Genomic DNA, 13,419 nt, shown 5'->3' with positions numbered 1-13,419 from the left:
CAAAAATATCACTTTTCACTAAAAATAATCATCAAAATTAGATAATTGAAGATATCACCATGAAATTAACAAATCTGAAAGAGGTACACATGTAGTACCTACATGTATATATGTAATATCAAAGCAATCAGAAGTCAAAAATATCACTTTTTACCAAAAATTAAAAAAATATTCACTAAAATTAGAGAATTAAAGATATCATCATGAAATGAACAAATTGAGAGAGAACCACATGTAGTACCTATATATGTAATATCAAAGCAATTGGACTTGCGGTTTTTAACAAGAAGTCAAAAATATCACTTTTTACCAAAAATGACAAAAATATTCACCAGCCAGCCGATCACGTCCCCTCACTCATAGATACCGCGTACAGTTTATTATAGTTCCTGGGCTCCCTGTGGTCTAAGCTGTGAAAAGGGAAATTAACAATTCGTTTCTGGTGACGAGACAGCTTGTTGGAACTGGCGCCGGCATTACTAATGTATTACAACGGATGTGTTACAATCAGGTGCAGCCAATGGAGCTGTTCTTGGAAAAGCTGTTGAGGGCAGGGGATTTTTTCTATTTTTTGTAGGGGGCAGGAAATATCAGTACCCCCCCCCCCCCATTAAAAAATGCAAAGACAGGAAAACTTGTTTTAGTGAGTAGGGTACTGACATAAAAATATATCGCAGGGTGGGCAAAACAGCCTTTAGGGCAGGGTATAATAACGAGCAGCCTATTGGCTGAGATAGCTCCGCTGCTAGCAATGCACATTTCAATTAAAGAACTGAAGACATCATTAGAAAATGAACAATATGTATAGTATCAAAGCAATCGGACTTACAGTTTTTAACAAGAAGTCGAAAATATCACTTTTTACCAAAAATGACAAAAATATTCACCAAAATTAGAAAATTAAAGATATCATTACAAAATGAACAAATCTGAGAGAGGTCCACATGTAGTACCTATATATGTAATATCAAAACAATTGGACTTGCGGTTTTCAACAAAAAGTCGTAAATATCACTTTTTACCAAAAATGACAAAAATATTCACCAAAATTAGAGAATTGAAGATATCATCATGAAATGAACAAATCTAAGAGAAGTCTACCCAAGGTACATATACACCAAGTATCAAAGCATTCAGGCTTGTAGTTTTCAAGAAGAAGTCGAAAAAGTAAAACATTGACACGGACGATGACGGACAATCACTCATATGATAAGCTCCGCTCGACAAAGTCGATGTGAACAAAGTCAACAGCGGAGCTTAAAAAGCCTATAAGCATTTTTCTTCCATGCCTCATCACTATATACAATGTATGACTGATCGATATGCACTGAATTCAGGGAATGATCGCCTCCTACACTATCTATTTTAATAGGTACATGTACCACAGTGTCTGTATTTCACTCACCTTTTGGATCCTTCACTTCTTGTTTCATAATTGATGGCATTGCATACACCTATAGATAAAAATATAGTGATCAGACTGTGGTTTTAACAAGTAATTTATAATATAGGCATTTGCTACAATGCATTCACACATCGAGTCAGGTCGTACAAGAACCGAGATCTACCACAGTTCAATTCAGTTCGATCAGAGCCAAACGGAACAGTGCCTTCAAATACTTAGTATAAAAGAAACATGACTGAAAACAATTTTGGTGTCATGCTTGTATTGTTTCTTTACATGGCACAATGTTGTTGAGCTGGGAGAAAAAAAGACAATGCACTGGTGTTATGATTTAGATACTAGTATCTTGAATAAACATATGTGTTGTCAATCTGAACCTACTAGGAAAACATCACCGCACCACGACCGCTTCTATGATTTTTATGTTTGGTGTCATTAAAACGTGTCTTGAAATTTCCATTGGATCTGTTCAGTCGTTCTGTTTCCCATTGAGTTATCAATCTATTGCAGTGGTCAGAGTGGTGCCCTTGCAAAGATAACTTCAAATATTTTGCAAAGTAAGTAGCATCACTTTTCGTTGCTGCTCTTGAAGAAACCCCGGCATTTCTGCTCCCCACCATACCCACCCTTGGCATTTTGTTTTTGTTTCAGCATTTCAATCACTAGCTGCCTTATACTTATTTTAAATTTGAGTCTTTTGCCAGTTTGTAATTTGTTTTAAGTGTCTTTCAGTGACAATTTTGAGTCATGCCATACTTTGTGTGTAATTGCTGTGTTTTTGTCTTGTAGATTTCAGACAATGTATTTTTGTGCATTTCCAGAGGCTTCTCCTTGCTAGGGGTACTTTGGTCCTGTACATGTATGTACCGATTAAAATGTTAGTAGTGTACCAGCGCACCTTGCTTTTGGAACCTGGGTTTAGTAGTTGGAGATATCATCGCAAAATGAACAAATCTGAGAGATGTCCACATGTAGTATCTATATATGTAATATCAAAGCAATCAGACTTGTGGTTTTTAACAAGAAGTCGAAAATATCACTTTTTACCAAAAATGACAAAAATATTCACCAAAATTAGAGAATTAAAGATATCATTACAAAATGAACAAATCTGAGAGAGGTCCACATGTAGTACCTATATATGTAATATCAAAGCGATTGGACTTGCGGTTTTCAACAGGAAGTCGAAAATATTACTTTTTACCAAAAATGACAAAAATATTCACCAAAATTAGAGAATTGAAGATATCATTACAAAATGAACAAATCTAAGAGAGGTCTACCCAAGGTACATATACACCAAGTATCAAAGCATTTAGGCTTGTAGTTTTCAAGAAAAAGTCGAAAAAGTAAAACATTGACACGGACGACGACGGACAATCACTCATATGATAAGCTTCGCTCGACAAAGTCGACAGCGAAGCTAAAAAGTAAAACATTGACACGGACGACGAGGGACGACGACGAACAATCACTCATATAATAAGCTCCGCTCGACAAAGTCGATAAAAATAAAGTTGATAAAAATATCAAAGTGAAAATGAAAAGAAAAAGCCCGGACCTAAATGAAAATTAGAGTGATATGACGAATATATTTAAATGCTGATGCGTTTACGACTAGGGTTGCTGGCATTTTTGTCGGAGATTTATTTGGTGTCTCGTCGACATGTGTCTCTCAAATTTTTACTATTTAGATAACATATATGGTGGCTGTATTCCAATGTCTTCCCTGGCCAACTCAAATAGATATCAACATGCCATTTTCATTCAGAGAATTTTATTGACTGTACTGAATTTTTCATTCAGAAACCTACAACCCCGACAGCACAATTCGTGACTTATAGTAATTATATGTTACATAACACATATAAATGTTTGATTAGCGCGAGTCCCGATGGTATAATCACATTTGTGTCAAAATTGTGGGGTGGCAATGCATTGGACAGTGGGTTTTCTCAATCTTGTCAAACCAGGTGATACAATCATGACTGACTGGGGGTTTTACTACTCTTCAAGCGCAGGGCAAGGCTTGTTATTCCACCATTTACAAGAAAATGTGATATTGATAAGGGAAAAAGACTTAATGTGAACGAAATACTAGAGGCTAGGAGAATCGCTTGACTTAGAATTCACATAGAGCGTGCTATAGAAAAATTAAAAATTTTCAGATGTTGTCACACATTATTCCACTGTCAATGAAATCAGTATCTAACCAAATGGTTATAGTTGCAGCTGGCATCTGCTAATTTTTTTTCTGTCTATAATTATTTTCTTCAAACAAACTTTGACACTATCCCTTTTTATCACTCGCATGGCGAAAACACCAATTTATTGTAACTATAAGCAATACATTAGCTTTACAGCAAAAACATCACTCCACTTTTTTAATTAATTAATTTAATGGTGTTGTTATGGCAGCACGCAACTTTCACATTCAGATGACCTTTACAGTCTCCCGCAGCAGAAAAGGAAAGCTGTGCATGGGTCAGAAACAACATAAAATTTATATTATACACTTACCAGCTCATTTGTATAGAATTGGTAGTGGTAATGTGAAGATTATTTTTTTTAATGCGAGTTCCCGAAAATGGCCGGTGACAAAACAAAACGAGCCATATTTTATGCGTATACTTTGATAGCAATTCGTTAACAATATTACTCAGATAAATTTTGATAAAGGAAGAAACTCGGTAACTGACAAGAGCAGTAGAAATTGTATAACATTATTTATTAAAAATTTTTCGAAACTGTCAAACTGACTAGGGGAGGTTATCAAAATCAAACCAGTGGGGAAGCTCTGCCGATTTAATTAATTAGCTTTTAATTATTTCACCCGGAAACATAATTTTTTTCTGTCTGAATACAAGCAGGTTCAACTAGAAAATGTAACTGCCAAACGTTAGTCTTTGAAAAAATAATAGAAATTGATTCAAAGTTCAGGGAGCCAAAATTCCTGTCATGTGTTAGTGCCAGTGCGTCCAAGTCAACGAAAGCGTCTTAATTATATTCACGCGCAGTTAGACCTCGGTGGTTTGACGGGTATCTCCAGAAAAAAGAATCATTGCGTAGTCAGGATGTTATGAATTATGACATTATATGATCCCATTGTTACTATAATTATAGCTGTGAATATTTGTAGAATGTGGGCATAATGGTATATTTTATACTTTGGAAACCGTGTACCGCCGACCCAGCGTTTTATCAAACTTTCAAAGTTGTATACTGTAGTTACGATTTTATGAATTACGGCGTTATATAATCCCATTGTTACTATAATCATAGCTGTGAATATTCGTAGAATGCTGACGTAATGGTATTTTTCTTTGGAAACTGCATATAGCGGATTCAGCGTTTTATCAAAGTTGTGCAGTTACGATGTTATGAATAATAGAATATTAATAAAATGTTAATGTTTGATAGACTGCTGAAGTGTGTATGAACGAAATCTCGGTAAATATTAAGAATTATTGAACTTGCTATCAGTGAAGCATTACTGATATCACAGTCCCTCTATCCCTGGTCCGGAAACGGCTATCTTCTAAGGTGTGAATTACCACCAGTGCTCAGACAGCTTCCTGCAAAGTATAGTCTCTTCATAGCAGAGCATTTCGTTGAAATGATCGATTCATTGTTCCCTACATATTCTACTTTTTACAACCGAAAAGGACCATATACAATGTATTTTGATACTTTATATAAATTTAGAAGCTCAACACAATTCTTTAGCCGTCAAGTCTTTCTATAATAGCATATTGACAAGATTATTCGTGAATATATATATCGCACTTAAATTTGAGGTACTCTGTCAGGGATTGCAACTTCGAACACTTCTAACAACCTTGATCGGTTGGCCCGTTCTATTCGACATGTGTTTTAGAAAGATCAATGTGTTTTTTTTCATTTATTGGATAGCTTAAACTTAGTTGTAGTTTGTGCATCTGTTCATTGTGCTTGTTTTATTATATTATATACAGTATACGTAAAATATTTAGGCATTCACTTTTTCCTTTCAAAATAAAGATGGCCTCTCGCAGATTCATTGCCATTCAAATTTTCTTTGGAATGAGGTTTACAATGCTGGTGACATCGTGTCTCTAAGAATAACATCCTGCAGTATCAATTCTTTAGCACTGCCAGTAATTGCGTCAGGAGACTTTTTATTGTACCGATGAGAATTTATTTATGGGCAAAATTTAGTTTTTGATTTACTTTTATAGTATTTATTTATTTGTTGATTTTACAGGATCTGCAAAATTAAAGATACATTTCATAAAATAAGTACAAGAAATACTGTTATAAATCAAGAAAAATAACATATAACAAAATTAATATTAGTACAATAAAAATAACATTACAATCTACTTATTAGTTTTAAAATGTTGTTCTTACATCCATGGCATCAACTAAAAATTCTTTCATAAGTTTGTCTATGGTGTAACATATTTCTTTGTTATAACCTAGAGTGGTATCTCCCAGAAGGAAGCATAATAACTCTTCGTTATTCAGTTGCTGGAAGTTATCAGATAAATTTGTTTCTTTCATCTTCAATAACATTTCTTTTATTTCACAAATTAAGTTGACCCTTTTTATTTTAAAACTTGGACATTGCAAAATAAAATGTTCAAGAGTTTCTTCGTCTTTTTCACAACATGGATAAATTATGTCATCTTCACTATTATTTTTCCATTTTCTTTTTTCATATGCTAACCCAAGAGTACATGATCTTGCTCTGAATTTTAGCTGTGCTCCTTTAAAGTTATTTATTGACTGAAGATATTTCTCAATTTTCAAGCTAGTTTTGAATTTTCTATAATAATTCAGGCTTGATTTTAACTTCATATCTTCTCTCCACTTGGATTCATCATGGTTTAGAACCAATGTTTTTAATTTTTTATCAGTTAAGTTTGTAAACAGTTTTTTGTTTATTTTGACATATTTTGTTATATCATCTGTATAATTTAGCCAGTTCCAAAATATGTAACCTCTATGTTGTTCAGTTTCTTGGTTTAGCTCATTTAATTTGGTAAAAATAACTTTTGTCCACCTAGATTCTTTCATTTCATTCAGTCTCCTATAATATTTTAAACTCATTATATCTATATTGTATTCAACCCAAGATCACCAAAGAACAGCTTCATTTGCAGTGTTTCACTGACTTTTCAGTATAAATTTTCCAACTGTTCTTTGCAGTTTTTCCAAACTCTCCATATCAGATAAACTAGGCGTTACTATTTCACCAGCATATTCTAATGAAGGGCGTATTACATTATTCCATAGTGATAACCCAGAATCTACCCTATTAATGTTTCCATGATTTCCAAGGGTTGCTTTTCCCCAATAATGGACTTTTTCCATAGTTTGCAATCTCTAACATAGATTGTAGCTGTTCCTTATTTGGGGCATTAAGGGCCACATCGTCAGCAAAGAATAGCCCATTAATGAGTATATTACTTATTGTTATGCCTAGTGATGAATCATTCAGGATTTTTTTGAATTCATTTATATAAATTGCAAATTCCATTGGAGCCAGGACACAACCTTCCCTAAGACCCTTCTTCTGGTCAAAGTATTCAGTTTCAACATCTCCAAATGAAATTTTACTCTTTATGTGGTCATAAGTGTGTTTTATTACACGCCATAGTTTTCCCTTTATCCTATTTTGCCATAAGGCATACCACAACCCTTCTCGCCAAATACTGTCATAAGCTTTTTTGAAGTCCAGGAATGCAAGATAAGTGTGCTTTTTGTCTAGTTTACGGATAGTTGATATACATGTACCTTTCAAAATAAAAATTTGGTCAGCTGTGCATCTGTTTTTTCTAAAACCCCCTTGGATTTCTCCCAGCATATTACTTGGTTCAATCAATTGGTCCAATTCATTTTCGGCCATTCTATTATACAGTTTTTCAATAACTGAGCTTAATGAAATATCTCTGTAATTGTTCAAATTGTTGGTGTCTCCCTTTTTATGTATTGGTATAATAATGTTCAATCCCCAATTTTTTGGAACTGCTTCTATCTCAAAGCAAAAGTTAAAAAGATGTTTCAATGATATAATCATTACTTCACCTCCTTTTATTATTTCATGAGTAATTTCATCTGGTCCAGCAGATTTATTATTTTTAAGATTTGAAATCGCTTCCTTAACCTGTTCATTCGTTATGTTTATAACTTCAGTATTTCTTATTGATTCTTCATCAAACTCTATTATAGACTTTATCACTTTATTTTCAACATTTGTTTATTAAAAGTATAGATCATCACTTTCATCTACATTTTGTTGATTGTGTTGCCAGTAGTTCACTAAAACTCTTTTCACTTTAATTTTTTCTAGTAAGAAAACAGCATTCAAACATAATATTTTCATGTGAATAGATAAGTACATTTACTTTTTGGTGATGTGGTTAGTTTTTTTTCTTGGATGTTCATATCTTGATGAATCCCAGTAATGTGTTCTGTTCTGTTTGTAGCTTCCTGGCTTCACAACTAGCCTTGGGACAATAGACTCTCAAGCGATAGAGGGCCTGTGCTGATAACAATAGCTATCTTTGCATACAGTTTCTAGTTGTCTGTTCGTTCATATGTGTATGTATATTAACGAACTTGCACATGTGGTAATTTTTTGAAATCGACTCATGTGGTCATAGAAATAATGTCATTATTACGTGACTTAGAGAAAGTCGTTGACAGATATTTGAACTTCTGACCTAGATTTAGCAGGGATACACAGTTCAGTTTAGTGAGTGTGAGTTTGTATTTCAGTGCGATGCACTAAAGCTTGTTTTTATTTGGAAATAATTATAATAAAAGTCTTCTGATGTTTTACGAGACATAGCAAATATTTACGGCGAGTAATTTTGTGAAATCTACACAAATGCGTTCATGGATTATTACGTGAATTTAACAGAAAATTGCTGACACATATTTTGACTTCTTATATTTTGACTTTGAAGCTGTCCAGGTACCTGGATGTATGACGGCGGGGGACCAAAGCCGAAAGGACATCTCCAGCTTGACAGCAGACATCCTGATGCCCAAAAGCAACATCCGAGTTGGATGTTGGAATGTAAAAACCCTTTACCAGACAGGGAAATTAGCACAAACAGTAAGAGAGATGAATGTTTATAATTTGGGCTTGCTTGGAGTCACTGAAGCAAGATGGACCAAAACAGGGAAGCAAAGGCTCAACCCGTGGGAAATTATCATCTGATCAGGAAGGAAAGATGAAAATCACCAGGAGGGAGTTGCTCTTATCATCAGCACAAATCATGCCAACACCTTGCTACAGTGGAAACCTATCAATGAAGGCCTACTACCGGATTCTGCCATAAATTCGCCCAGGGTCGTTAAACGGCAGTTTGGGTTTTTAAAAAAATAAATTGGGACCAAGAAACCGCCCAGGGCGATTTTTCAGCAGGTTTTTAAGGTGTTATTTTAATCTTTTCTGATGCCTTAAAGTTTCGCCGTAGTCATTCACGCCTATTCAAGAGTATTGATGTTTATTGTGACTAGCTTCGTTTCGACAATGAGTTGTTATCGCTGTAAATAATGTTAAATTAATCTTCAAATGCTCAGTTTATCTTTTGAAAACAACTAATTTTTTTATTTTAAAACAAATCATGCCACTTTCCCATCAAAATCCAAGCCAAAAGATCGTACAACAACATCGGCAAATCTCTTCCATGCTACGTTCAATAGCATTTTTAAACATATTTAAATTGTTATGGTAATTTGAACACGTTGGCATCATCCATCGTTTTCATTGGTTAATTATCAATTTGACCTGTCATGTCAGGTCAAAACGTGGCAGATATTCATTTCTACAGCATCGAGCATGGAAAATGCGATCGAAATCATTCGCTTACGATGAAATACATTGAAATTTATTTGCATTTCATAACAATTCAACAAATTTATTTTTTGCACATTACTATAATCATTACTAGGTAATAATCAACAATTGTAAAATGCAGCATGACCGGATTGCACTACCACGATAATTCGCTACTAAGCAATGCAGTTGTTTTCGTTGTTATTTGAAACTTCTCTTAGAATATACTTTCGTTACTAATAAAATGAAACAAAACAAGTCATTGAAAATGACACAGTCCCTGTTAAGTTCTCTTTGTGCTCGTCATATTAAAGCGGAGGGGTTGTCACAAGCGTGTCCTTGAAACTTGAGTTCCAAGTGGCGTATACAACAGATTGTTTATTTACATGAAAACACGTGTTTCGTGTCATAGTAATATGGCCAAAATAAAAACAGCCATTATTCAGCCATCTTTGATCTGATTATGAAACACAGAGACATGTAGGATGTATGTGCCAAATACGAATGAAAATGGTACATAAATTGTGGAAATATAGTAGTAAGGCCAAAATTTCAATGGCTGTCAATCGGCCATCCTTGACCAGATTTTGAAACAAATTGTCATGGACATGCATCCTAACATGTAAAAGTACATGTATGTGCCAAATTTGAATGAAAACTGACAGAGCACATCCAAGATACCGCATAAAAAAACAAAAACAAGATGCCTGCCAGTCGACCATCTTTGATCCAATTGCGAAATAAATCGTCATGGACATGTATCCTAACATGTATAATCTATGTACCAAGTTTGAATGACAACTGACAAAGCATGTCCAAAATACAACATTTTCAAAAAACAAGATGGCTGCCAGTCGGCCATTTTGAATCGAATCGCTAAATCACTGCATGTGCATATGTCCCACATAAGGTACTAGGCACATGCAAAGAATGAACGGAATCGGTCCACAGGATTCTGAAATATGACATTGGATAGACTGACGCACGGACAGACGAACACACGGACGGTCGAACGGACTTCCTCAAGAACTCACGGACGGTCGGGGACATATATCCTAACATGTATGATCTATGTACTAAATTTGAATGAAAACTGACAAAGCATGTCCAAAATACGACATTTTCAAAAAACAAGATGGCTGCCAGTCGACCATCTTTGATCCAATTGTGAAATAAATCATCATGGACATGTATCCTAACATGTATAATCTATGTACCAAGTTTGAATGAAAACTGACAAAGCATGTCCAAAATACAACATTTTCAAAAAACAAGATGGCTGCCAGTCGGCCATTTTGAATCGAATCGCTAAACCACTGCATGTGCACATGTCCCACATAAAGTACTAGGCACATGCAAAGAATGAACGGAATCGGTCCAAGGGATTCTGAGATATGATTCCGGACGGACGCACGCACACCGAATTATAAGTCCCCGTTTTCGGACTTCGTCCGAACGGGGACTAATAATTGTATTTGGTGCACGAGGTTCGTTAATGTGATTTTTTTGGAGAATGATGCACGGTCTACTTAAATGTATACAATTTAAGTTTCTTTCGTTTTGGGTGGTCCAACTGCCGGTGTTTTCAATGAAAATATAAGCCTCCCTAAACATATTTGATGATAATTTTTTGAAAATTTGAATCCCAAATAAGGGCCCACCAGCCGTGAAACCGCCCAGGGCGATTTTTCGGATGGGAGAATTTACGGCAGAATCCGGTATATGCGAGGCTAAACTCTAAATACGCAAAGTTATCTGTATTAGTAGCATATGCACCCATTGAAAATGCAGATGAGGATGACAAAGATCAATTCTACAGCGTACTCCAGGCATCATTGGAGAATATTCCAAGGCACGATGTCCTTATACTGATGGGAGACTTCAATGCAAGAGTCGGCAACAACAATTCAAACAGAGAGAGAATCATGGGTAGGCATGGGCTAGGTGAGCTCACTAACAATGGGGAACAGCTTGTCAGTATCTGTGAAGAGTATGACCTGGCCATTGGAGGCACTCTCTTTGCACACAAAAACATTCACAAGTTGACCTGGACATCACCGAATGGGATGACAAAAAGCCAAATGAACCACATTATCATAAATAACAAGTGGAAACGCTCGCTACAAGATGTACGGGTGATGCGCAATGCAGATGTTGGCAGTGACCACAACCTTGTAGGTGGAAAAGTACACCTCAAGTTAAGGAAGGCCAAAATTGGGAACAGCAGGAACCAATGCTTTGATGTTGTAAAACTCAAAAATCCTGAAAAGAAATAATAAAAGGAAGTCACTCAAAAAGAAAATCTTAGACTGCAAATCACTCAGGCTAAAAGACAGTTTTTCTTCCCAGTATAGAGAGGACTGGGAGGTAAAAAGGGCAGCAAGGAGAACCAAACGTCGCTATACAGAAGAGCTGGCAGAAGAAGCAGAGTTTGCTGCTCATCAACAAGACATGAAAACAGTGTACCAAGCAACTACACAGGGTTCAAATGCAGATGAGGATGACAAAGATCAATTCTACAGCGTACTCCAGGCATCATTGGAGAATATTCCAAGGCACGATGTCCTTATACTGATGGGAGACTTCAATGCAAGAGTCGGCAACAACAATTCAAACAGAGAGAGAATCATGGGTAGGCATGGGCTAGGTGAGCTCACTAACAATGGGGAACGGCTTGTCAGTATCTGTGAAGAGTATGACCTGGCCATTGGAGGCACTCTCTTTGCACACAAAAACATTCACAAGTTGACCTGGACATCACCGAATGGACATCGCTATACAGAAGAGCTGGCAGAAGAAGCAGAGTTTGCTGCTCATCAACAAGACATGAAAACAGTGTACCAAGCAACTACACAGGGTTCAAGGTCACTCCCAGGATATTCCAGTGAAAGCTAAAGATGGATCCATGATCACAGAAGAGCGGACAAAGCTGGAAAGATGGAAAGAGCACTTTCAGGAAATCCTTAACCAGCCAGATCCATTGGTTGTTGCTAATATCACTGAAGCAGTAGAGGACCTAGATATAAACATGGGAGAAATAACAGTGGGGGAAGTCAAAGAGGCCATCCGAAAACTAAAGAATGGAAAGGCCCCAGGAGAGGATGACATATGTCCAGAAATGCTGAAGGTGGAAGATAAAGACACACCTCACATCCTCCAGGACATATGGAACAGTGAGACAGCACCAGATGACTGGAAAATAGGTATCATCAACTACCCAAGAAAGGGAACCTTGGGGACTGCAACAATTGGAGAGGCATCACCCTACTCTCGCTCACAAGCCAAATTTTCTGCCACGTCATTCTCCAACATATTAAGGCAACAGTAGACACCATACTACGAGAAGAGCAAGCAGGTTTCAGGAAAGGAAGGTCCTGCATAGATCACATCTTTGTTCTGCGCCAAATACTGAAGCAATCAAGTGAATGGAATAGCTCACTCTACATTACATTTATAGATTTCAAGCAGGCGTTTGACAGACTTCGATCATTGCAACTCACTCTGGATGATCCTGAGACACTACGGTATTCCAAAGAAGCTGGTCAACACGATCCAGTCTCTTTACAATAACTTTGAATGCTGTGTCATCCACAACAATGAGCTGACCAAACCTTTCAGGGTAGAAACCGAAGTCAAAAAAGGATGCATTCTATCACCTCTCTGTTCTCCCTGGCAACTGACTGGGTGATGCGATGTAGCACTAAAGGAAAGCGCAGAGAATCCAATGGACCCTCACCTCAGTCTTGAAAGACTTGGATTATGCAGATGATATAGCATTACTTTCACACCGGTACAACAGGGAGGACAACGTGCGTCCTGTCAAAATTTCTCTGCCCCGAAAGCATCCCTGTTAGTATTCAGTGCTTGATGTCTCGATGGAGACCCGGTGCCACAAGCCTGAGCCTTCATTCCAATTAACGGGTGAGACGTGGCTGGAAATGGGGGGTTCCCGGGAAGAGACATGTTTAGAATGCGCAACACGCCCTTTGTGTTTCTTCTTGTTTGCTGACCCAGGGACCACAGTGGAGACAGCTCGCTCCAACTGCATGTGATCTACACGGCCTGCCAGGGATGCAATTTGTCCAGACAGTCCTTCGACCAAGCCCTCATCTCAGGGGCAAACCCTGCGCCATGTGAGGACGGGTCCACAGGAGGACCCACAACGGACCCCATAGGAGTAAAA

General features: G+C 36.8%; 1 protein-coding gene across 1 annotated transcript in view; it reads right to left on the bottom strand.

The window, feature by feature from the left end:
• LOC100376734 (SPARC-related modular calcium-binding protein 2-like) overlaps nucleotides 1–13,419 on the bottom strand; it is a 43,147-nt gene that overhangs the window by 2,939 nt on the left and 26,789 nt on the right. Inside the window, exon 2 of the mRNA XM_085493906.1 lies at nucleotides 1,406–1,454. Coding sequence (XP_085350032.1) covers nucleotides 1,406–1,454 — 49 coding nt within the window. The remainder of the gene's footprint in view (nucleotides 1–1,405; nucleotides 1,455–13,419) is intronic.

This window comes from Saccoglossus kowalevskii, chromosome 19, assembly GCF_978046115.1.
Source record: "Saccoglossus kowalevskii chromosome 19, keSacKowa6.1, whole genome shotgun sequence".
Lineage (NCBI taxonomy): Eukaryota > Metazoa > Hemichordata > Enteropneusta > Harrimaniidae > Saccoglossus > Saccoglossus kowalevskii.
Note: the sequence above shows the minus strand (reverse complement) of the source record. Positions and strands in the feature narration are given on the sequence as shown.